The sequence below is a fragment of the Rhipicephalus microplus genome, chromosome 1 (assembly GCF_043290135.1).
Source record: "Rhipicephalus microplus isolate Deutch F79 chromosome 1, USDA_Rmic, whole genome shotgun sequence".
Taxonomy (NCBI): domain Eukaryota; kingdom Metazoa; phylum Arthropoda; class Arachnida; order Ixodida; family Ixodidae; genus Rhipicephalus; species Rhipicephalus microplus.
Window position 1 is genome coordinate 23,872,316 of NC_134700.1, and position 27,082 is coordinate 23,899,397.

General features: G+C 46.4%; 1 protein-coding gene across 12 annotated transcripts in view; it reads left to right on the forward strand.

Moving 5' to 3' along the window:
- LOC119178046 (uncharacterized) overlaps positions 1-27,082 on the forward strand; it is an 831,732-nt gene that overhangs the window by 198,225 nt on the left and 606,425 nt on the right. For all 12 annotated transcript variants that reach the window (XM_075869285.1, XM_075869292.1, XM_037429209.2 and 9 more), the window contains one exon: positions 3,827-3,974. In XM_075869285.1, the coding sequence (XP_075725400.1) occupies positions 3,827-3,974 (148 nt within the window). The remainder of the gene's footprint in view (positions 1-3,826; positions 3,975-27,082) is intronic.

Genomic DNA, 27,082 nt, shown 5'->3' on the forward strand with positions numbered 1-27,082 from the left:
TTGAATTTTATCCAATCTCATCCAGCCGTTTTTTCGTGCTGGTGAGATGAACAATTTCCAAGAATGAAAAAAAAAAAAAAGTCAGGGTTGTGTTTAAACGAACTAGGCGACAATATGACCCCTCGCCTTCATCAAAGAAATAAAATTATTCTCACCTTGTACACGAAAGCTCGCAATGGCCCTGGCTGAAATTCTTCTGCTTTGCTTCTTGAAAATAATGAAAGCTGGGAGGTTGTGGCTGGTAGCGCAAGAAGCCAGGCAAACTATCAAGCCTTGCCGGGCACATCCAGTGTTCACAATCTGTATGGTGCTCTCGCTGACCATGTTGTTTGTTCTGTTGGTGGGGTTGTCTATTTGTACCATCGTCTGATCCATGTTGGCTATGTTATACAGTAGAGCCCGCTTATAACGAACCTGAGCGTGACGCGGCATCTGTTCGCTGTATCCCGAAGTTCGTAGTCATTTAAACACAGCTTTTAAAAAAGTTGCAAGTGAAAAGGCAAACTTTTTTTTGCCCCAAAAAGTCCATGATGCACGTGTTTCGAAGAGCAGAAGCGATAAGGGCGGTCTCGAGTTCATTTAAAACTGCAGGGTGCTCGTTCGCCGAGGCCCGTGGCATAAGCTGCATGATGCACTGGCTCCAAAGTTTCGTCGTTCTTGCAATCCGATTCCTCCAAATTGCTCTCGCCACGTACTTCATTCACAATGCCCCAATCCATGCACGGTTTCGCAGTGTTGGCCTCATCGTCGGCCGTAATTAAACCACCGCAACAGATGCCCCACCTGCTCTCCCTGGTCTAAGTCGATGACGTGCTGCCACAAATCGCCACAATAGTTCGGAAGCTTCCGGTTCGGAATCGGGCCTGATGGCGATTAATTCGGTCTCCCGAGAATAGTTTCGCGCGCATGTAGCCGTCACCACCGCCCGCAAAATATTCACCATCTCCACGCTCAGCTGAATACCGGGACGCCCGAAGCGGCAAGTTGGCTGCCAGGTGGTCAATAGCTATGAGCAAGCGCTCCGCAACGCGGCACCTAATGCACGAATTACGCTCAAGCCAAGCGGTCACACTTTCGACGTTTTGTTGAGTGGCAGGAAAAAGCGTGCTAGTCCTCCCGTTGGCCACCAATGACCACACGCGCACATCTAGAGCGAGCAAGACGCGCACACGCGACACACATGCCAGAATGCGTGAAACAGCTCTGGGCCCGTTTCCGGTCAGAAAACGAAACTAATTCGAGCCAGCGTGGCGGGCGTCGCGAAGCGGTGGAGGCGGGTGAAGGGGTTGTGATCAAGAGAGAAAAGCAGACTTGCGAGAAAATGGCAAGGAGTTGCGATAAAGAGGGGGGAAGGATGCGGCGGGAGGGGGACCTTTAAAACCGAAACACACGGGAAGGAGGCACGTTTGGTAGCTTGCTTGAAAGGTCCGCGAAACTCACACGTAGAAAAACTTGGAAAGAGTGCCTGCGCGCGCAGAAGTCAAAGCATGGCCGCCTGGATTGCTGCGTGCGGCAGTGTTCGAAGAATCAGCAGCCGTGGTCAAAAAATCGTTTTGTTGCACCGGCGGGCTTGTGTGGCCTCACGAACTTCAATATTTCGCAATTCGTTCTGCGCAAATTAACAGCCGTTTTCGCGCTTCCGCACGAGCGCGGAAGAGATGCTGAGCCGAGTGCGAAATGAGCGAGAACAAGTTCTAAACACGAAACCAATCGCAAATTATCAGAGTGGGTGGGGTAGCGTATGCGCATGCACTCGACGCAGACTATCCAATACAGTCGGTGGCCGACGATGTTTGCAAATGGTCTGCTCATTCGAGGCCGGCGACACCAACGACAGTGCCAGAGATAAAAAACAGGGTAGATGGCCGACCGGTCTTCGAAAGATCGGTGGCATTGTGAAAACACGGCCCTCGTCTGGCGATTCGGGTTGCTCAGAGTAGCGGGGGGACAAAGGATGGAGGGGTGCGTAACAAAAAGCAGTCGGGACATGGAGGAAGGAAACAGCTTTCCTTCCTCCATGGGTTGGGGAGAGCGGCAACTAAAGGGTCGCGGAGGCAGGGTCGGCGTTTAACAATAAGAATGTATGGGCACTTCCCCGATGCCTGATCGGTGGTCGAAATTGGTTTCCCGGGAAGTCGGCAGACCGCTGACTTCGTTCGCTGTAAGCGATCAGCAGCGCTCGGAGACGTTTGTTGTAAGTGCGATTTTGTGCCATTGAACCAATGTATATTTTGACGGTCAGGCGGATATTGTTTGTTTTAAGCGAAAGTTCGTTTTAAGTGGGGCCGTTATATGTGGGCTCGACTGTATAAGGTGTAGCAGTTTTGCTGTCACTGCGAGTTCGTGAAGATTGAGAGGCATTTGCTGCCTTCAAAAGTTTCTCGCGTGTCTTCAGGCTCTCGTTCGTAGTGTAGCAAATTGCAACGCCGAACCCCTGTTAAGCAATTTATGTAATGGCCGGAGGCTACGAAGTTTCCCACCTGCATCCTGCTGGAAATTTTGACGGCCTCTTCAGAAAGAATTTGGTTGCTGATGGCGCGTTCTGCACTTATTTCATGCTCATGGTACTCGAATTGAGCATCGTCCACATGTTCACTGAACAGTGATGCACCGTTACTGAGCTTCTGTCAAAGTTTTGCATTCCCGTTGTTTAGCTGCAGCAAATTATTGAAATTCTTCTCCCACTCCTGTATGCGCTTCCAATCGAGCTTGAATTGTTGAGATGTCTGGTGCACGTTCTTTTCGTTTTCTCGATGCCACCGAATAACCTCGATTTTCTTCGCCATTGTGTAGAACTTCACAAGCATAGCTGACCTCTCACTGCAAACACAAAACAACAAATGGTGCAGAGCAATCAGGCTGCAGTGCAAAGCAGGATTGGATTAGATTGGATTCATGGGGGCCAGCAGGACTTCAAAAGAAAACACAATATTTGTTGAAAAATCCACGGCCATTGTAACTGGGCAGTTGTCGTGGAGTGGTGAAAAAAGGGGACGACGCTGATACAGTCGAATCTCGATAATTCGAATTGAAGGGGCCCGAAAATTTGTTCGAATGAAAAGAAGTCGGAATTAATGAAAGCTAAATGAACGGAGGGCTCACAATGCAGTAGCACGTGTGCATGGAGCTAACACAGGAAAGGGAAGTTTGAGAAGACTTACATTCATTCACAAATCACAGGAAATCCGTCTTTAATTGAAGTAATCGGTGATGCGCGTGCAAGGTACAAGGTGCTGAGAGCATTTCAGGAGCACGTTATGTTCGAAATAACCGTCGTAAGTGCTTGCGCGGTTGAATTACCGGGCGTTTTCGCCCATTGGAATACACATAGCTTTGGCGGGACCACAGTGTTAGTTCGAATTAACCGGAAGTTCGAATGAAGCGTGTTTCAATTAATGAGATTTGACTATTTGAAATTGCTTGTGAAGTTAGGGGGAGGGGGTATTTGTACGGGTGGGGGCGCTTGCTCTGAATTTCGCTGTATACGACGCCTGGATTTTATGATGGTTTTGCGTGGTCTCTTAAAAGTCGTATAATAGGGGTTCCACTGTATTTCATTTATCACTGTTTAAGCATTTTTGCAGCCCATGTTCTGTAAAAATGTGTCTGTAGTTATGCTATGTTGTGTGAAAGTTCAAATTTCAATCTAAGAAAGTTTCAATATAACTAAGTAAATTGCCCGTTTGACCAAATTCTTTGTTAGCCAACAGCATGCTTGAAGAGCATTTGGTAAGTGTGAAGAATTTTGTGGATTGCATAAAGCAGACGCTTGTAAATTGTCACTGCGATGACACTAATGTTGCACATGGTGTCTTGTTGTACACAGATGCCGTGAGCTGATGCACCTCAATGTGGTTTTGCGTCGGAACCTGGAGATCACGACGCGTACCAATGAGGAGCTCACAAGTGAGGTGCATGAGCTCACCGAGGAATGGCGACAAGCAGACCGCTCACGGAATGGCAATCGACCACAGGTGAGCATTGGGATGTTGTTATTAATTTTATTTATTTACATGTACTCTCAGTCCTTGTAGGAACTATAACAGGAAGGGCTCTGTGCCATCATGGAAAAAGACGTTGTTCGTGTGGCTTGTGCTAGCTGGGTTTCTGCCTGAACCAGCTTGTTGCGGCTAACGCTTCATCAATAATATTAACAAGTATTCATAGTCGACCTCGCTTGCTGTATTTAGTGGAGCTGCTGGGTAATCTCCTTCAACGTGCTGGAGTTTTGCATCCGTAAGCTACTATCTGATTTCAGAATTACTGAGCGCATTGTTCCCCCAGAAGCCTCTTCCACGTCACCGTCTGCCATGGGCCCTGATGTACTTCCTCTGCGTGACCCACCCTACAATGGCACTGAAAATCATGATGTCGACTACTAGCTGGCAGAGTACGAGTGTGACAGCGCGATTAACAAGTGGGATGACCCTGCGAAGCTGACTCACGTCATCTTCTACCTCACAGATTTAACCAGCCTATGGTTCAGCAATCACCATATGGTTGCTTTTCAAAGAGACCGTGACCTTGTTTTTTTCATTGCCTATCCATGCGCAAGCTTCGCACTGGACATATCCTGTGTGAACAATTTCAAGAAAATGGTGAAACCTTCACGAGCTACATTGAGGAAATGATCGGCCTCTGTAGGTGAGTGGATGCGAGTATGACACAGGCTGAGAGAATGAAGCATACAATGAAAGGCATTGACGAAGACGCTTTTCGTATGCTCGTGGCCAAAGACCCACAGACTGTCTTGACTGTGATTAAGCTCTGTCAAAGTTTTGTGAGCTGTGCAAGCTGTGAATTTCTACATGTCGCACTAATATGCTAACAGCGGACTTTTCAGCTCTGTAGTGCAGAAGCAGTGGCTCTGACTACACCTCATTGATGCCTCAAAATCAGTGGTACATCCAGGAGGAAGTTGCTCGACAGCTTTGTCTTGTGGCCACCATGAACTTAAACCCCACTGCACTGGACCACTCACTTTGCCGTGCTATTCAGAGAATAAGTTGCTGAGGCTCTCCTTTTTCCCGCGTCCCTAATACAAGTTACTTTACCACTGACTTATGCAGAAGCCGCCACTTGACCCCGTGCCCAACTGGTGCTCCCTTCATTCAGTCCAGCCACCAACTACTACAGGTCACCACTTCCAGTTTATCTGGTAATTCCACCCTTCTTGCCACCTCGAGCACCTGTGAACCCTTGGCATACTCCGGATAACTGGCCCGTCTGCTACACATGTGGTATTCCGGGGCATGTTGCTTGCTCGCTTTTGTCGTAGTTGTGGATTCTATTTTCGTTATTCACAGCACTACGGCAACATCACTCGGCAATTAGGATCGCATGTTACACCTGAATAGCCCAACTCCCGCTCACATAGATCTCCTTCACCCCGTCGCCGGTCTTCTTCCCCCATGCTTTGCCATTCCAACTGGGCCCAGAAGGAAAACTAACAGTTGCAGTTCCTGAGCCCCGCAGGGGTATTTGTACACACAGGCGGTTGGTGCGTAGCGACACCACGGGCCCGAGCTAATGGGGGGGGGGGGGGTTTCAACTTCCTCCCACACCTAGCCGTGCATGGCTTTGCCGTGTCCAGGGAAAAGGGGATCCTGGGTGTTGAGCTGACGCCAGGTGATTGGACCTTTAAGGCCCCCGGCAGAGGCAACACACCCGTTTGGCCCCAGCTTCACGTATACGGCACCCCTAGGCTGACTCTCCCAGGAGAAATCGGCAGTCGCCTTTTCCTGTCTCTCTCTCCCCTGACCTTAGTCTTTTTCTCTCTTTCAATCTTTCCTGTCATCTCCTCACTTCTGTTTACTTACATCTTCCAGGCGGCGAGAGTTAACCTTGTGTATGTGCCCTCTCTTGGTCACATAATATTAGGTTATAGTGGCTTTGTACAGCTGGCGCTGGCACGGCTTTTTATAATTGTGCTGATGTGTCCCCATTTCGGGCTCCGTGGTGAGCGGCTGGCATGGCTGTCGAACTTATATTTACTTTATGGCCTCTTTTCTATTTCCAAAACTGTCTGATCGCCCTCCCCCTGCGCACTGAAGCAACACAGAATAGATTCTTAAATCCAAAAGAAATTTTCCTGCCCTTTTATGTGATTCAATGTGAAATACAAGGAAAGAATGCAAAAACAGTCTCTCCGTTTCTCGTTTCGAAATGCCTCACCAATACCATTGGTCCAGGTTATTAGGCTGCACATATGGCTAGTAGAGGCTTTCTTCTTGAAGTAAAAGCAAGGCCCAGTATGAAAAACCAGACAAAACTCTCCCTATTTCGAACCACACCTGTGTCTATCACACCACATCGTTCCCTGAACAGTTCCCGAGGCGTAGTATCTGATCAAGACCTAATTGACCTGACAGAGATAGAGGTCTTTGAGGGCTGGAACAAACAGCACGCAATGCATGTACAGAGGATTAAGATCAGGCGTGACAACAAAGAAACCCCTACAAAGCACCTCATTTTTACATTTTGCACAAGCACACTTCCAGAACATGTCGAAACAGGCTACTTAAAGTTAAATGTCCGACCCTACATCCCCAACCCCCGACATTGTTTCAAGTGCCAACGTTTCAGCCACGCCTCTCAGAGCTGCAAGGGCTGTCAAACCTGTGCAAAGTGTAGTTCGCATGAACATGGCACAGACAACTGTGAAGAAGGAGCTCCTTACTGCTCAAACTGAGACGGTGGACACCCCACTTACTAGTGCATGTGTCCTACATGGAAACATGAAAAATAAATACTTACACTCAAAGTAAATGAAAACATCTCATTTAGAGAGGCACACAAGCGTTTATTTTTGCAGGGTTCTTCGTTCGCAGATGTGGCACAAAAGGGGCCAGTGCCACCAAAATTCGCAGCGCCCCCACGTACCACACAAAGTGGACGGGAAGCAGTGCCATTCACCCCCTTGGGGGAAGTAGCACAGGCTCTTCCGCCACCAAAAGGCTTGCAGGCCTCCAGACTTGAAGCCCCAGGGCTTTCTGTTTTGACAAATAGTCCTAAGACTTCCGTGTCCGCACGCGTGAACCATGAGCGGGCATCCAGCACCTCATCCGAGGGGATGGACACAACGGCAAGTCCAACGTTGTCTTCGGTGCCTAAGCACAGGAGCGGCTCTTTGGAGCGCGCCAGAAAGCCGAAAACCATCATTACGGGTCCTGACAAGGGCTCCTGACTTAACGCAATACTTTTTTTAGTACACACAGCACTCATTTACACTCATAATGGATACACAAATTATACAATAAAACGTCAGAGGACTGCTTAGAAACCTTGACGTTATCCAGGAACTCTGGCACAAACATTCATCAAGAGTGCTGTGTGTACAAAAGACACACTTAAATTCCAAGAACATGAATTTTATACGTCGTTATGTAACATTAAGAAAGGATCGCGATGACGCTGTAGCGTCATCTGGTGGGGTGGCCATTATAGTTGATCAGGATGTTGCATGTACACGTTTACTACTACAAACATCCCTTGAGGCATTGGCTGCTCGAGCAGTTCTTTTGAACTAACTCGTCACCATCTGCTCTTTTTACTCTATATACCTCCACTGTACCACTTTAAAAAACAAGAATTTCAGTCCTTGATAGATCAACTACCTGAACCTTATCTGGTCCTTGGAGACTTTAATGCACATAGTAGTTTATGGGGTGATTCTCACTGCGATGCACGAGGTTGTCTAATTGAACAGTTTCTTTTCTCATCCGGCGCTTGTCTTTTGAATCAGAAGCAGCCTACAAATTACAGCCTAGCCAAGAACACCTGCTCATTCATAAATCTCGGCATTACATCCCCTTCTCTCCTACCCCTACTCAAATGGAAAGTAATTAATAATCCTTACGGAAGTGATCACTTTCAAATAATTCTGAGCACACCCATAGATAATCTATGACCTCCACATGGCCAGATGGCAGATTGACAAGGCCAACTGGGAAGAGTTTCAAAAAGCTACTCACCTAAGTTGGTCCAACATACGTGGCCTAAGCGTAGGTGCAGCTGTTGATTTTTTTACCGCTTTTCTAATTGATGCTGCAACAAAATGTATCCCACAAACAGTACTCTGCGCAAGACGACGGGTTTCTTGGTGAAATAGTGAGTGTCGAAATGCACGCAAAAAGCAGAATAAAGCATGGAGGCTGCTTTGGTACTCACTGACAGCTGATAATCTTGACAGCTTCAAAAACATTAAGACCCAAGGAAGAAGAATGTGTCAACAAGCAAGAAGAGAAAGCTGGCAAAAATTTTTAACGGTAATAATTCATATGCAGATGAGGCGAGAGTCTGGAACAGGATTGGTAAAGTAGCAGGACAACAAGCACACTCACTTCTACCTGTGAACACACGAAACAACAGCTTGGAGGACCAGGCGAACTCCCTTGGGGCGCACTTAAAACAGATCTCCAGCTCGTCCCACTATACTCAAGCATTTCAGCGACATAAAACCGAAATAGAAAAACAGAAAATAGAGTGCAAATCTACGAAACACGGGGCATACAATGAATCTTTTTCTTTAGGTGAACTGATAGGTGAACTTTAGGTGAACTTTAGGTGAACTTTAGGTGAACTTATGATAGTTGTTACATGTGTAGATCAACGGATGGCCAAGCGGTAGTGACTACCATGAACAGTAGGCCATAAGGCCCGCGAAGAACATGAGAACTTGTTGAGCCCTATGCCTAGAATGAAATGTTTTTATTGTTTCCACCCCCCCTCCCCTGTGCCAGGCTTGCACAGCTCAACACAACTATCAGCGCCGTGTGGGGGCGCTGCATTTGAGCAAACATTGTAACACTCCTCCCCTCTTAGGAGGAAGACTACTGGGAGTACCTATTCACCGGTTTTTTAGTCCTCGTGCCACGTCGCAACTTCGACGTGCTAGGCGTAGGCACAACAGAGTCACTGTTCACATGCACAGCACTGTTGAGCGCAGTCCTGTCGCTCTCCATGACACAGCTACTCCCAGGGAAGCTAGTTCGAGGTTCCTGATTAGGCACTTCTCGAACAGCTGGTGCATGAAGAAGCGGCGGCTCCAACTGTGGTGGAGCTGCAGCGATAGCAGTTTCAGGAGAGGCCAATGTTTCTGTCGGCACAAGGCGCAAGTGGTCGCTGTGTCGGTTTCCCAAGGTGCCATCTTCAAAACGGACACTGGCTGATGACGGAGTGACGTCCACAACACTGGCAGGCACCCAGGGTATACCCCTTCGAAAGTTTCACGTGCACATGTCATCGCCTGGCTGCAGTGATGGAGCCTGCCGGTACCCTCTGGCAGCCTTGCCGTGGTGGTCTAGTGGATAAGGTACTCGGCTGCTGACCCGCAGGTCGCGGGTTCGATTCCCGGCTGCGGCGGCTGCATTTCCGATGGAGGCGGAAATGTTGTAGGCCCGTGTACTCAGATTTGGGTGCACGTTAAAGAACCCCAGGTGGTCAAAATTTCCGGAGCCCTCCACTACGGCGTCTCTCATAATCAAATGGTGGTTTTGGGACGTTAAACCCCACAAATCAATCAATCAATCAATCAACAGCATACAACTTCTGCTTGAGCTGTTTTAGGAATACAGATGTCTGCAGGCTTGGCCTGAGGACATCCAACGGAGTCTTAAACATTCTTCCTGTCAAGACTTCACACGGTGGCCGACCTGTCACTTGATGTGGTGTGATCCTATAGTGGAACTAAAACCTGGAGATCTGTGTTTGGAAGTTCCCAGAACTAGACTTCTTGAGTTTGTTCTTCACAGTTTGTACAACTCGTTCAGCTGCACCATTGGAGGCAGGGTGATACAGTGGTATAAGCATGCGGCGTATTCCTTTTCGAGTTAAGAACTCAAGGTACTGTGCGCTGGTGAAGGCAGGACCGTTGTCAGAAACTATGACATCAGGCAGGCCATGCTGAGTGAATGCAATTCTCAATGCAGAAACGGTAGCTTCTGCAGATCTGGAAAACACAGGAAAGACTTCTATCCACTTTGAGAATGCATCCACAGTAACCAAGAATGTGTGACATAAGAATGGTCCCCCAAAATCAATGTGAAGCCTTGAACAGGGTCGCTGTGGAAAAGGCCACGGCATCTGCTGAACCGGCTGTGCAGCTCGATGTTAAGTCTGGCACGTAGCGTAGCTCTTCACGCTGTTGGCAATGTCATTGTCAATGCCTGGCCACCAAACATGGTTCCTGGCAATCATCTGGCTCTTCTCGATACTTGGGTGGCTAGCATGGAGAACACCAAGAACTTGGGCCTGCAATGACTTTGGGATCACTACTCTTGATCCCCTGAGTAGGCAACCCTCATGGAGACCGAGTTCTGAGCTTTTGGTATTGAAAGGGTTCCACTCTGGTTCTACTGGGAGGCTTTCTCCTTTCAGAACAGCAAGAACAACATGGCCCAGAACTGGGTCATTTCGTGTGGCTTGGGCCACAACACCTGGTGAAAGGAGTCTCGTATATGCCTCCTCTAGCAAGAAGATTTCAGCAGGTTGTGTCATTTAAGAGAGGCAGTCTACTAAGAGCATCAGCGTGGCCGAGCTCTTTGCCAGGCTTGTATACAAGTTCGTACTTGTAAGCAGAAAGCTTCAGAGCCCACCTGACCACTCGAGGCGAAGCTTGCACAGGAACGGGCATGTTGGCACCCAGCAGTTCAAGAAATGGCTTGTGGTCAGTGTGTGCTTTGAATGAGATGCCCCACAAGTACTGGTGGAACCGATCCACACCAAACACTAAAGCCAGTGCCTCCTTGTCGAGTTGACTGTAGTTTTGTTCTGCTTTTGACAAGCTCCTCGAGGCAAAAGCAATGGGATGTTCCCCGCCATCAGCATCTTTGTGCGCCAAAACTGCACCTATACCATAAGGTGATGCGTCACAGCTGAAGCAAACAGGCCTGGCAGGGTTGAAATGCACAAGAACTGGAGCTGATGTCACAATGTGCTTGCAGGCATTGAATGCATCTTGTTGTTCATGTCCCCACTCCCACTTCTTCTCTTCACAAAGAAGCAAGTGCTGTGGACTAAGGAATGACGAAAAATTGGGTAAGAAGCGCCTGTAGAAGTTTACAAGTCCCGAGAAACTCTGAAGTTCCCTGACATCCTGAGGCACTGGTGCCTGCAGAATGGCTGCTACCTTGTCAACATTCGGGGAAAGGCCTTTCTGGCTGATGATGAGCCCGAGATACTCAACTTGTGGCACTAAGAAGTGGCATTTTTCAAGTTTTCGCTTGAGGCCAGAATCCTGAAGCTTGTTAAGCACAGCACGAAGGTTGCGAAAGTGCTCAGCATCATTTGCGCCAGTCACAAGAATGTCGTCAAAATAGACTGCTACATGGGGCAGTCCCCTGAACAAGTTCTCCATCTCACGCTGAAATATGGTAGGAGCAGATGAGACGCCAAAAGGCAACAGGGTGTACTGAAATAACCCCATATGCATCGAGGTGACGTACTCTCTAGAGGGCTCGTCAAGGACAACTTGCTGGTACGCATCTCGCAAATCCAATTTTGTGAATTTCTCACCTCCAGAAAGCACAGTATACAGGTCCTCGATCCTTGGAGTGGGGTACTGCTCCACTGTTGCCACTGGGTTTATGGTGACACCAAAGTCACCACAGATTCTGATGCGTCCATCCCTTTTGGTCACAGGAACAATAGGTGCAGCCCACTTTGCTGTCTTGACTGAAAAAAAAATGGAATCTCTTCTTAGTCTATGGATTTCTTGAGTTACTACATCTGTCAAGGCGTACGGCAGTGGACGTGGCTTGAAGAACCGAGGCAGAGCATCTGAAGGAACATGTAGAGAAGCTTTAGCACCCTTGAATGTACCCAGGTCTTCTTCAAACACTTCGGCATAGTGTTAGACTAGGTGTTTGATGTCGGAAAGTGCGTGGATGATCACTTCAACATCTGAGACGCCGATGCCCAGCTCACACATCCATTTGCGTCCAAGAAGAGTAGGCGATCCGTCTCCGGTCAGAAAAATAGGTAGGCCGGCCTCCCTGCCATGAAACTTCACGCTGACGTCAGCTTTGCCCTGAAGCTTTTTTAGTTCCCAGGAATAGCTTCGCAGAAGCATTTGTGACGGCTGCACAGGAACCGAAGGCAAAAGCTGAAGAAGACGCGACTTGGCCATGACAGAGACACTTGCCCCCGTGTCCACTTCCATGCGGAGCGGCTTGCCACAAACGTCAACAGTGACGGTGAAAGGCGGCGGCGTGCGTAGTCGACTAGCCACATGTCAAAAACTTCGTAAGATGAAGTGATAGCGGCGTCCTGCTTGCGTACAGTATTAACTTGATGACGGTTACTCGACAACAGTGAACTGCAAGCTGAGAATTAACATCCCTTAATAGGGCTGTTGCTTTGGACTTGGCTGTCCCTTTGTCTTGAATTGCACACCTTCGCCAAATGACCTCGTTTGTGGCAGCAGTTGCAGATTGTCTTCACATGCTTGCATTTTGATACAAGACGTCCGTCCCCGCAGCGGTAGCAGGTGACGCCCCCAGAACCTGACGAGACACGGTGAGTCGAGAAAGCGCTGCTTGTGTCCGCTTGCGCTATCTCACCAGCGTCCCTTTTTACTGCTTCCATCGCCAGTGCGGTCTTCACGGCGTCGTCGAAGGTAAGGTCCGGTTTTTCCTGAAGTCTTGTTTCGACATTCACGTTGTTTATGCCACACACGACGAGGTCGCGGAGCATTTTTTCGAGTTCACCCCCAAAGTTGCAGTGCTCAGACAGGCTCTTTAGTACTGCGACAAAATTGCTGACGGATTCCCCTTTTGCTCGAACGCGTGAGTTGAAATGAAACTGCTGCATGACGGTAGAGGGCTTCGGACAATAACGGCTTCCAAGAACTTGAAGAATCCTGTCCAGCATCTTGTCGCTGGGCTTGGCGGGCTTGACCAAATCGCGGAGCAAAGTATACGTTTTCTGCCCGCAGCAGCTGATGAACACGGCAGTACGCTTGTCTGGGGCGACATCATTCGCCAGGAAAAATGCTTAGAGCCGGTCCACGTAACAGGGCCAGTCATCTCTTCCCCCCTCAAACGGCTCGAGGTTGCCGAAACTTGGCATGGTGAAGAGATGGCAGAGCGGTGTGGAAACGAAGACTTACATGAAACTTTCTTTCATCCTCGTGTCCAGTTGTTACATGTGTGGATTAACGAATGGCCAGGCGGTAGGGACTACCGTGAACAGTACAACTATCAGCGCCGCGTGGGGGCGCTGCATTTGAGCCAACATTGTAACACAGGCTTCCCTTTCCTGCTGCGATAAATCCGCCCCAGGCTCCGACCGAGTACTACATGAAATGTTAAAACATTTGCCATCCCAAACTAAAAAAGCTCTTCTCTCCCTGATTAATGCTGTATGGTTTTCGAGCGAGATCCTCTCAGCCTGGAAAGGAGCCATCGTTATTCCTGTCCTAAAACAGGGTAAAGACCTGTCTTGTGTGTCAAGCTGCAGGCCCATTACCCTAACTAGCTTCCTTTGTAAGGTTTTTGAAAAGATGACAAACAGGCGACTCATGCACTTCCTAGAGACAAATAATCTACTTGACCCACATCGGTGCGGGTTTAGAGAGGCTAAATCCACTACTGACTACCTTGTTCGTATCGAAGCACAAATTCGGGACGCTTTCGTCCACAACCAATTTTTTCTCTCTTTGTTCCTCGATATGGAAAGGGCCTATGACACCACGTGGAGCTTTGGCATCATCCGAGACCTTTTACATTTAGGTGTGTGGGGACGAATGTTGACTATAATTGAAAGTTACCTGTCCAATCGTACATTTAGTGTTTGATTAGGTGCTGTTTTATCCCATGTGTGTGTGAGAAACAGGAGTGCCACAAGGGGATGTACTGAGTTGCACAGTTTTTATTGTGAAAATGAATTCCTTGCTCCTAAACATTCCTAGCAATATGTTTTATTGCACATATGTCGACGATGTACAGGTCAGTTTTAAATTGTGCAACCTTTCCATGTGTGAAAGAGAAATACAGCCAAGTTTAAACAAAGTCTCACAATGGGCAGATGAAAATTGTTTTAAATTCAACCCACAGAAGAGCACTTGCGTCCTATTCTCTAGAAAGAGGGGCGTTGATACAGATCCTGACATTGATCTTGATCTTCATGGTCAGCCTCCATCATTAAAGACCGAGCATAAATTCCAAGGCCTCATATTAGATGCAAAACTAACTCTCATACCCCACATCAAATATACAAAAAGCAAGTGTTTAAAAACCATGAATGTTCTGAAAGTGTTGTCATGCACCACATGGGGTAGTGACAGGAAGTGTCTTCTCAATCTGTATAAAAGCCTCATTCGCACTTGCCTACACTACGGAGCCGTTGTCTATCAGTCCGCCACACTAACTGCCCTGTAGATGCTAGACCCCATTCACCATCTTGGAATTCGTCTTTCTACGAGTGCTTTCCGCCCGAACCCCGTAGAAAGCCTCTATGCTGAATTGAACGAGTGGTTGCTTCACCTGCAGGATCTTACAGGGCTTTTGTATACAGTTAAACCTAGATATTGTCGCGTGGTTAGTGTCGCGAAGGGGCACAGGCATGCAAGAACTGACATGCAAAAGCTGGCTTCCCCGACAAAACTGGGTTCCCCGCCTTTATTGGGACCGACATATATAAGCATACACAGAAGGTACAGGGGGTGCCACGCTCCGGTGGCAGCCTAATCAAAGCACTGAAAGGTGGTGACCTCTACATCCATCCCCCCCTCGAATCGAAGCATTAAATGTCTGTTGGGAGGATGGAAGAAGCCTGACACAAAGAGTTTTACAAATTCAGACGGCGCGGCAATACAACGCGTCGGTCATAACGTGTTCGCATCACACTACTGTCCCTGGCCACAGAAGAGACCGTTGTGCCGACTGCCCGCAGTGGGTTGATGATTCTGCGAGGTCAGCAGGCTGAGGTTCCTCAGTGGGAACATGCTGCAGTGGTGGCGGTGTTTCTTGTGCAGCTGTCTGCTGTGGTTCCTCTCTGGCAGCAGCAGGTGTAAAAGGCACTAGGTGACAGTGATTACACTGCAGGGCTCCACCTCACTCTGTCTCGACCACTTAGCTTCAAGGCCTTTGCCCTGGACTGAGGACTTTCTCGAGCCGCACCCGGACACGCCGACTGGTTTGGAGCAGTGGCAGGTCTCGTGCTCTGTGGTGTTGAAGTTGGCCATCTGCTTCTGCTTGTAAGCTTCATCCTTGGCAGCGACGTCTTTCCCCGACAGCCAGTTGGGATGTAGCTTGGATTCTTGTTTCGGGACCTTGGTTCTGAGTTGGCATCCCATTAACAGCTGGGCTGGGCTGAAGCTATCAACTCCTGGAGTATCCGGATAACTGAGCAGGGCCAGGTGAGGGTAGCTCGACTTGCGGAACATGTCCTTGACTGTATGAACCACCCTCTCTGCCTCTCCGTTCAACTGAGCGCAGTGTGGACTAGTCACATGTTTGAAGCCGTACGATGCTACATATGATGTAAATTGTTGCGATAAGAACAATGGACCGTTGTCTGACCTGACCTCTTGCGGGACTCCGTGTCTGGCAAAGATGCTTTTGAGAGCGTCGATGACTGCCTCAGCTGTCGTGCTTCTCAAAGCAACCACCTCAGGAAACCTTGGATGAACGTCCACCACCAGGATGAACGTCTGGTCATTGAGGTGGAATAAATCCATTCCAAGTAATTCTCAGGGACGTTGAGGTAGGGCCGTGGAAACCAGGGGCTCCGCAAGGTTCACGCAGGTGGATGCACACTGTTTGCAATTGGGGATGAGAGAGGCAATGTCTTAAAAGATGCCCGGCCACCAAACTGATTCCCGAGCTAGGGCTTTGATCCTGTTGATGCCCTGATGCCCTTCGTGCAACAGCGTCGAAACCGCAGGCCGAAGGGATGATGGGATGACTATACAAGGACCTTTGAGCAAAGCATCATCGCAGACTGAGAGCTCGTCTGCCACAGAGGCATACATTGAAAGGGGCAGTGGCATTTCTGACTTCTGTGGCCAACCCTGCTGGCAGAAGGAAATGAGTGCCTTGCACTCTTCATCGGACTGTTGTGCCTGTCTTATGTCTTCATGACTCAGTGGCAAGACATCCGACATGCAGCTGACGACTTCTGCTGTGAAAAGTTCCACTGTGTCGAGGGGAGTGGATGCCTTGACAATTTGAGACAAGGCATCTGCTGTCGCTAGCAGTTTTTTTGGCACGTGTAGCATGCGAAATTGGTATTGCATTGTCCTGAGTCACAGTCTCTGAATACAAGGCGGCAACTTGTCCAGCTCGATCTTGCCCAGAAGTGAAACGAGTGGCAGGTGGTCAGTCTCGACGTTGAAGCTGATGCTGCGGACGAACTTGTCAAACCTGTGAATAGCCCATGTTGTTGCCAAAGCCTCTTTTTCGGTCTGGCTGTAACCCTGTTCGGTCTCAGTCAGTGACCTTGAAGCGAATGCCACAGGGCGGCGCTCTCCCGAGGGTTGCATCTGTAGCAAGACTGCACCAATATTACATGGACCACTTAGTATATGGGATGACGTGGGATAATCCATAAGTTGGTTCACGCTGCTTCCCGTCTTGCTTTCACCATCTTTGTGCTACTACCTAAATCATGGTTAACTAAGCTCCCACAAAGTGTTTGATTTAGGAAATTCTTCATTTTCGCCAAGAGTAGATAGATTTCCAAATGCAACGTAATCACACAAACACGCAGATTATCGAGTAGCAGCACAATCGAGCTCAGGGTTGCACTTAGTGGGGGGGGGGGAGAGAAAGGGGGGTTATGCATATTCGAAAATCATAAGGGAATATGACGGCACCCACGCGAGGGAATATGATGGGAATATGACGGCAAGCGGGTGGGCGGGGGCAGGGAGCAGGGGGCAGGGCAGGGCAGGGGGCAGGGCAGGGCAGGGGGCAGGGCAGGGCAGGGCAGGGGGCAGGGCAGGGCAGGGCAGGGCAGGGCAGGGCAATGCAAGACAAAGCAAGGCAAAGCAAGGCAAAGCAAGGCAAAGCAAGGCAAGGAAAGGAAAGGCAAGCGCGCTAATAGACGACAAAAGGCTTGCAGTGCACAAAGAAATGCTTCGCATCGAAAATTTTCGTCAGTGCTACAGTATATGTATCAGCACTATTTTTTCAAGTGGCCATTCTCATGGGCGTAGAAGTCAGGTTATTCTTGGTTGACCATACAGGCTTACTCTGAATCCTCGGCAATTACAAGATTTGAGAAAGTCCACCGAAAATGCGGATGTAGAAGTGCGACCTGTGTGATAATATTTCTGCGAATCAGTGTGCCAGTTTCTTGAAGTGGTCAAGGAACAAGAGCATATGTAGTACTAGAGTGGACTGTGAGCATCGAACCATTGGTACAAATTCCACAGCATTGACCAATAGTCAGGTCAGAGCTGACGGTTCTTCGTTGTATTTTGTGGTACTTTTGTATTTTGTCAAGTATGTGAAATCTGAACAGTCTTCATATGCTAGGCAAGAAAGAAAAAAAAACATCGTGTGCCTTTTGAAGCAGCACTGCATACATAAAATTTGCACAACATGTCAGCGTCCTTCTTTTCACAATTTCGAACTTCACGGGCATGAAAAAACTCAAAGGAATGCGCAAAACACGAGCAGCTGAACCACGAAAAGATGCACATAGATGTGGTGGGGAATGCTTGTTCTGCGAGCATGTGACGTACGCGCAAATTTCCGGCGTATTGAAACCATTTGCAGCTTGATGACATGGCCCCACCTGCTGACGTTGTGCGAGTGGAAAGAATTCATTACTCAGCCCTCCTCCTTTTATGGTTGGTGTTTGTTACGGGTGGTGACTAGACTTACCTTGTGAGGCGAACTATGAAGCCTGGAGATATAGTTCATACCTGTTTTACCCTTTCATTATGTTTAAATGCGCCACATTCGGTGAACATTTGAACTCGCATAAAACAACTTGATTTTTCATTCAACAGATGAAACTACCACGAAAAAACGTCTGTGAGAGTTATGATTAATTGAAAATATTTAGTTTGAAGCACTGAGTGGTCAAGTTAGTGAGCACAAATAAATACAAGACATAATATGCATCTACTAATGTATAATACTCGTTAATAGTTAGTGTCTAAAAGAAAAAAAAAAGCGAGTTTTTACGGAACTGGCCAGCAGAAAAATTAGCTGTATTCAATGCTGTCTCGTAGGTTTCCCAATAAAGATTTAAGAATTTTCACTTTATACAATCACAGAAATGGTCCTGCTGCTTCATTATATAGAAGTTCAGAGTATCAGCTTGTACATTTTTGTCGCTTCATCGGTAATTCGTGACCAAGTACAGCATGAACTGCCTCATTGACACAATAATAATTCATCAAGTTTTCGTCAAAGCACTAAACAAAATCGCATGAAAATAAATTTAATGTAGTCTACATAGCCACTAAATATTATAGTTCTGCTATCTAAAGTACCGAATCGGGCACTAAGCGTTGTCCGAATGCCGGAAAGACTGGCTCCATGGTTGGAATTTTCGCACTACACTGACTTTGCCTTAACTCATCTAAGGAAAAAGGAAACTCCACGGGAACAAATTATCCAGGATTTCTTAGCCGTACAAGAAAAATATAGCACACACTCTGAATACTACACTGATGGGTCAAAAGCACAAGAATATACAGGAAGTGCTGTTATATCAAAACACTGAGAAACATGTATAAAACTGCCACCATTCGTATCTATCTTCACAGCAGAAGTATATGCTCTTTTGATTGCTCTCGAAGAAATTTTATCAAGAAATCACAAAAAAGCTGTCATATACACTGACTCAAGCGCATTAAAAGCCCTACATTTTAGGTCGGAAAATGAACCGTTTCTCGGGGACATTTTACAGAAGCTAGAAAGAGCTGAGAAAAATGGCAAGACAATCCGGCTTGTATGGGTGCCGAGCCATGTTGGTATCCCAGGAAATGAAAAGGCAGACAGGGTAGCAACAAGGGCAGGTCATCAAAGCATAGCAGAAATAAGGGCACCATTCAGAGACTGTTTGAACAGTCGTCGGACAGCCTTTAGGGCAAAATGGCAAGAAGAGTGGCAGGCTCAAGTGCATAACAAGCTTCAAATTATCAAGCCTATTCTACAAGAATGGAAGTCTTGCAACCACCAAAAGCGCTTCATCGAAGTAACACTATGCCGCCTGCGTATAGGTCATACTCACCTAACCCACAACTTTTTATTGCGCGGAGAAGATCAGCCAGAATGTGAACAGTGCAAGGAACCTCTGACTATCAATCATATTTTAATAACATGCCCAGTCTTTGAAAAACGTAGACACATTTGTTTTAAACAGTTTTACAGAACACAAACACCTCTACACCCAATGTTAATACTATCAGAAAATGCACCCATCCCCATAAAGGATGTTTTTAGGTTTCTAGACGCCACAGGTCTTCTAAACAAACTGTAAACAGAAATCTGTTTTTCACCTCACATTTTAACCCTATTATCATAATCACCCAGTGTCTGGCGCATCATAGCCATTGTTGCTTTTGAGCCATAAAACCCAACGTAAATAACTAAAGAAAAAAAGATATTCCTACATAAACCTTGAATATTTAGCCTATTTTCATTGGAATGTGAATAAATTACTGATTAGTTTATGTCCAACATCTCTTCATAGAAACCTTGAATGGCACTTCGTCTAGAGGCACAGTAAATTCTGCTTTGTTACGTTGAATAGTTTCGCATACTCACAGTACAACGGAGGCTTGGGCAACGAAAATGCTTCTGTTGCTCACACTATTTTCATTGCTACCAGGTAACACTTCCAACCTGGCATTAAAATTATACGTCATTGAAAAGAGGGGATATTAAGCTTTCTGAAGTAGCCCAATTCAGTTTTCTTAGTGAAGCGCAGCGAGCCTCACGCATCCACAAACAACGAGCAAAAGGTGGAGTGGTTGCGGTTGGAGTGGGACCATCACCTTAAGTGAAGGCCCACTGTTACATAACCACGTTTTTTGTGCAACCACAATTTTTAATATATTTTTCAGTGTGGTGCATTTTTCTTTTTAAATGTTTCCTGGGAACATAGTTTTCAGTGAAACCTTTTTTACATATTTTTAAACTTTCCATTTTTTAAAACATGTTTGTCACGAGGGCTAGATAGGTCACAGGGTATGTAAAAAGGTAGTTCAGTTCATAACAGTGATAATCTTTTCAAAAGCTTCCTTCGATATCTGTTTCAGTGTTATGTGTATTTTTAGCCAATTGATATATGCCCCCACGTTGCTAAAAATTTGTCTTTTCAAGCTCACAGGACGACATATTAAATGCCACTAATTGCTTGAAAGCTAAGTTCTTCTGCTCCAAAATTGAAATTTTGCTGCTCCAGAAACTTCTCCAAATTGCGACTCAGCCATCTCACCCCTCTTGAACGCACTTTCTGGCACTTTTGTGGCAGCTCAATTGGAGCGCACTTCATTTACCGGCCAACCCGGCGCGATCGCAAACGATAGTTGGGAAGCACTGTGAGAATGCTCTTGCTCGAGCACAGATTCCTCAGAGAAAAGGAAGGTTGGTTTCATGCAGCTAGCTAAGTGATGTCACGTTAAGACCAGCAGTGTAATTGACTGGAAAGAAAAGGAACCTCTCTTTCCTTGGCGTCATCATAGGGGAATATCTCTGGGACATTATGAGCCTTCAGCGTTGAGGCATTGTTCGCTGTCACAGCATTTGTCTACCACGTCTGCTGATAATTGCATAGGCCTATTTAAAATGTTATTTCATGAAGCACAATTTTATTGAACGACTATCCTGTATATTTCTACGAAAATAATTGCTGAACAAGTTGTTCCAGAATGCTCAACATCATGACGCTTGCTAAGGTTAAAGCTTGGGCGAGTTGGTTCAAATACATGATTAAAAACACAGCGCAAACAACGGCAGGAAGAAAGGAAGAGACAGGACAGAGCGCTGACTTACAACTGATCTTTATTAGGAAATGCGAACAAATATATATCATGGCAGGCAAATAACACGTGTCCACCACAATATCAAAAAATTCGCACACGCGTCACCATCACCATATCGCTACTGTCTCACCGCACACGTGTTCATCCTACAGATAAGAAGTCCATCTCTTTTTGAGAGAGGGTTACAGATGCCCTACTTACACATTGATCTTTCAGACGTGCAATTTCAGCCGCTTCCATTATCTCCCTAGTTTTTCTTTCTTTGTGCCTGGCTAGGATTTTTGTGTCGCGAAACTGCGGTGTGCACCCACAATCCCTACAATGGATGCCAAGGTGGCCGCTAATAGTATTTTTCACGTTGTACTCGTGCTCCTTCAATCTTGTGTTTACGCACCTTCCTGTTTGGCCCACGTATATCCTTCCACAGGACAGCGGGATCGAATAAACTACATTTTCCGCGCAAAGTATGTAGCTAAATTTATGATTTACTGCGCAGAGCTGCGGCACTCTTGCGGGTTTATTCACTTGCGCACATATGGACAACAGCTTTATCGGCGCAGAGAACAGCACTCTGACGTTGGCATGCTTCCCTATCTTTTTCAAATTGTGTGCGATCCCATGCATATACGGCACAACGGTACACTTTTTATTTCTGTTGCACTCCGATAACGATAGCCGGCCCTGGGTATGCTTTAGCTTTTTTAAAATAGATTCCGCGACAGAAATTAACAGATGTGATGGATAAGCTGCTGCCTTAAGGCGTTCAAGTTGTTTACTGAAGCTCTCTGAAATTAAGTGGCGACAAGACTTCTTTAGGGCATTAGTAAAGCACGTAGTGGCAATAGACCTCTTTACCAATTTAGAATGGCAGGAATCAAAAGGTAGCAATGGTTTACTGGCTCGTGGCTCATACTCCCAGCAAATGTGATCTGTTTCAAATTTAAGCTTTAGATCAAGAAACCTAATGACCTGCCCCACAGGTAATTCATGCGTCAAAACAAGTGGCTGGAAATGCTTTCGAAATTCATTTAGCACTTCTAACATTAGTGGTTGTAGGCCTGATTCGTCCGTCTGAAAAATAACTAAGAAATCATCTACGTAGCGGAAGACCTTGGTCAGCCTTAAAACATTCATGTGGTCGTGCACTTGCCTATCTAGATGCGCTAGGAAAAGATCACTTAATATCGGAGCTATGCTAGATCCAATGCAGACCCCATTTGTCTGGATGTAAACCCTGTCATTCCATGTTGTAAAAGTCGAATTAAGGTACATGGTTAAAAGCTCTAAAAAACTGCCAACCGCTAACCCTGTGTCGTTCTGAAAGGCGGTTGCACCATGCTTATCTATACACTCTTCAATACACAGCATAAGTCGACTATGAGGCAAAGAATAGTAAAGGTCCTTTACATCCAATGAGCATGCCATGTAGCTTTTGTCGTTACAGGTATCTAAAAACGCAATCACATCGTCAGATTTTCGCACAATAAAGGGGTCATTTACTTCCAATTTCCTTAACTTTTCTTGCAGAAACGAAGACAAACATTTCTGCCACGTACCATTTTCCGATACTATTACCCTTAATGGCATGTCCACTTTATGGGTTTTTGCAGTGAAAAACATATGCAAGCTCCCACCTTTGCTTTTGTCAATCGATTTCACCAAGCTCTCAAGATTTAGTTTTTTACATAGCTTCTTGGCTTTTGACTTAACCCGCTGAAGGGAAACATTTTCCTTTAAGGTGAAAGCTGAAGATATCGCTACCTCAGCTTTTGATATAAACGTGCACTCCTTTAAAACTAGGAAGCCACCTTCTTTATCGGACGGTAACAAAGCCAAAGCGTTAGTTCTCAAGAAGGACACCGTCTGCCGAACTCGAAAGTCATTCTCCCTCTGACCGCACTTCACCAATACATCAACACCTTCAGACACGCACCTGTCAGCGTCCGCCTCTGGAGCCAGTTCAGACACTTGTCTCACCAAGGTTAGCAGTTCAGGCGCAGTCTTTACAGGTTGTATGGCGAACTTCGGTCCTTTGTTCAGAACTTTGCGAATGCCGTCCGGAAGAGACACATCCCCGAGGGTCTTGACACCGTCGACGTTTGCCCTTGTAAACTTAGGTTCAGAAGCACGAAGTTCAGCTAAAGTTTGCATCCACATAAACTCAGCTGTTGAATCCGCCAGGCTCCTGAATTCTCTCCATTTTCTAATTGGTCGAGGTTGTATATTTGGGCCATGAAGGCGCAGGAACAAGCAATCCTTGTAAAACCTTGCCTGCCTATTCCACTCTGCACGTATAATTTTGCACATTCTTGTTCCATGTCCTTGCGATGGAAAGAAGCCACCAAAAAGCACCAAAACTTCTGGCGGCAGCCACTTCTTCTTTAGATAAAACGACAGGGTACGTGCTCGGCAGACAGAGACGGCGAAGAGGGTGATGAGGATGTAAGGATCCACATAGGAACAGTTAAAAGAGCCCTGTGTACTAGAAATGAAACTTGCTAAGGTTAAAGCTTGGGCGAGTTGGTTCAAATACATGATTAAAAACACAGCGCAAACAACGGCAGGAAGAAAGGAAGAGACAGGACAGAGCGCTGACTTACAACTGATCTTTATTAGGAAATGCGAACAAATATATATCATGGCAGGCAAATAACACGTGTCCACCACAATATCAAAAAATTCGCACACGCGTCACCATCACCATATCGCTACTGTCTCACCGCACACGTGTTCATCCTACAGATAAGAAGTCCATCTCTTTTTGAGAGAGGGTTACAGATGCCCTACTTACACATTGATCTTTCAGACGTGCAATTTCAGCCGCTTCCATTATCTCCCTAGTTTTTCTTTCTTTGTGCCTGGCTAGGATTTTTGTGTCGCGAAACTGCGGTGTGCACCCACAATCCCTACAATGGATGCCAAGGTGGCCGCTAATAGTATTTTTCACGTTGTACTCGTGCTCCTTCAATCTTGTGTTTACGCACCTTCCTGTTTGGCCCACGTATATCCTTCCACAGGACAGCGGGATCGAATAAACTACATTTTCCGCGCAAAGTATGTAGCTAAATTTATGATTTAATTGCATTTCCTAATAAAGATCAGTTGTAAGTCAGCGCTCTGTCCTGTCTCTTCCTTTCTTCCTGCCGTTGTTTGCGCTGTGTTTTTAATCATGTATTTGAACCAACTCGCCCAAGCTTTAACCTTAGCAAGTTTCATTTCTAGTACACAGGGCTCTTTTAACTGTTCCTATGTGGATCCTTACATCCTCATCACCCTCTTCGCCGTCTCTGTCTGCCGAGCACGTACCCTGTCGTTTTATCTAAAGAAGAAGTGGCTGCCGCCAGAAGTTTTGGTGCTTTTTGGTGGCTTCTTTCCATCGCAAGGACATGGAACAAGAATGTGCAAAATTATACGTGCAGAGTGGAATAGGCAGGCAAGGTTTTACAAGGATTGCTTGTTCCTGCGCCTTCATGGCCCAAATATACAACCTCGACCAATTAGAAAATGGAGAGAATTCAGGAGCCTGGCGGATTCAACAGCTGAGTTTATGTGGATGCAAACTTTAGCTGAACTTCGTGCTTCTGAACCTAAGTTTACAAGGGCAAACGTCGACGGTGTCAAGACCCTCGGGGATGTGTCTCTTCCGGACGGCATTCGCAAAGTTCTGAACAAAGGACCGAAGTTCGCCATACAACCTGTAAAGACTGCGCCTGAACTGCTAACCTTGGTGAGACAAGTGTCTGAACTGGCTCCAGAGGCGGACGCTGACAGGTGCGTGTCTGAAGGTGTTGATGTATTGGTGAAGTGCGGTCAGAGGGAGAATGACTTTCGAGTTCGGCAGACGGTGTCCTTCTTGAGAACTAACGCTTTGGCTTTGTTACCGTCCGATAAAGAAGGTGGCTTCCTAGTTTTAAAGGAGTGCACGTTTATATCAAAAGCTGAGGTAGCGATATCTTCAGCTTTCACCTTAAAGGAAAATGTTTCCCTTCAGCAGGTTAAGTCAAAAGCCAAGAAGCTATGTAAAAAACTAAATCTTGAGAGCTTGGTGAAATCGATTGACAAAAGCAAAGGTGGGAGCTTGCATATGTTTCACTGCAAAAACCCATAAAGTGGACATGCCATTAAGGGTAATAGTATCGGAAAATGGTACGTGGCAGAAATGTTTGTCTTCGTTTCTGCAAGAAAAGTTAAGGAAATTGGAAGTAAATGACCCCTTTATTGTGCGAAAATCTGACGATGTGATTGCGTTTTTAGATACCTGTAACGACAAAAGCTACATGGCATGCTCATTGGATGTAAAGGACCTTTACTATTCTTTGCCTCATAGTCGACTTATGCTGTGTATTGAAGAGTGTATAGATAAGCATGGTGCAACCGCCTTTCAGAACGACACAGGGTTAGCGGTTGGCAGTTTTTTAGAGCTTTTAACCATGTACCTTAATTCGACTTTTACAACATGGAATGACAGGGTTTACATCCAGACAAATGGGGTCTGCATTGGATCTAGCATAGCTCCGATATTAAGTGATCTTTTCCTAGCGCATCTAGATAGGCAAGTGCACGACCACATGAATGTTTTAAGGCTGACCAAGGTCTTCCGCTACGTAGATGATTTCTTAGTTATTTTTCAGACGGACGAATCAGGCCTACAACCACTAATGTTAGAAGTGCTAAATGAATTTCGAAAGCATTTCCAGCCACTTGTTTTGACGCATGAATTACCTGTGGGGCAGGTCATTAGGTTTCTTGATCTAAAGCTTAAATTTGAAACAGATCACATTTGCTGGGAGTATGAGCCACGAGCCAGTAAACCATTGCTACCTTTTGATTCCTGCCATTCTAAATTGGTAAAGAGGTCTATTGCCACTACGTGCTTTACTAATGCCCTAAAGAAGTCTTGTCGCCACTTAATTTCAGAGAGCTTCAGTAAACAACTTGAACGCCTTAAGGCAGCAGCTTATCCATCACATCTGTTAATTTCTGTCGCGGAATCTATTTTAAAAAAGCTAAAGCATACCCAGGGCCGGCTATCGTTATCGGAGTGCAACAGAAATAAAAAGTGTACCGTTGTGCCGTATATGCATGGGATCGCACACAATTTGAAAAAGATAGGGAAGCATGCCAACGTCAGAGTGCTGTTCTCTGCGCCGATAAAGCTGTTGTCCATATGTGCGCAAGTGAATAAACCCGCAAGAGTGCCGCAGCTCTGCGCAGTAAATCATAAATTTAGCTACATACTTTGCGCGGAAAATGTAGTTTATTCGATCCCGCTGTCCTGTGGAAGGATATACGTGGGCCAAACAGGAAGGTGCGTAAACACAAGATTGAAGGAGCACGAGTACAACGTGAAAAATACTATTAGCGGCCACCTTGGCATCCATTGTAGGGATTGTGGGTGCACACCGCAGTTTCGCGACACAAAAATCCTAGCCAGGCACAAAGAAAGAAAAACTAGGGAGATAATGGAAGCGGCTGAAATTGCACGTCTGAAAGATCAATGTGTAAGTAGGGCATCTGTAACCCTCTCTCAAAAAGAGATGGACTTCTTATCTGTAGGATGAACACGTGTGCGGTGAGACAGTAGCGATATGGTGATGGTGACGCGTGTGCGAATTTTTTGATATTGTGGTGGACACGTGTTATTTGCCTGCCATGATATATATTTGTTCGCATTTCCTAATAAAGATCAGTTGTAAGTCAGCGCTCTGTCCTGTCTCTTCCTTTCTTCCTGCCGTTGTTTGCGCTGTGTTTTTAATCATGACGCTATTATTTTTGCATCGAGTGAAATAGGGAGTGCTCCCAAGATGATTGGCGCCATGAGATTTGCAATGAATTCAAATATTTCTAGCTCCTTACAGGAGCCCCAAAATAATTACACTCAAACCTCGTTATAACGAAGTTGAAGGGGAGCCACAATTATTTTGTCATATTTGTCATATCTATTATTTCGTTATATCAATTATAACAGTTTGTGGCAATGTATGCTCAGATGGTAGCACACCTGTAAGCAGGCAAAGAACAAAACAGCCTCACGGCCCAATGTACCGCGACGTGACCACGCATGGCATGGAAAATAAACTCAGGCGAATCTCATTAATTCGAACTTGCATGTAATTCGAACTCACGCTGAGGTCC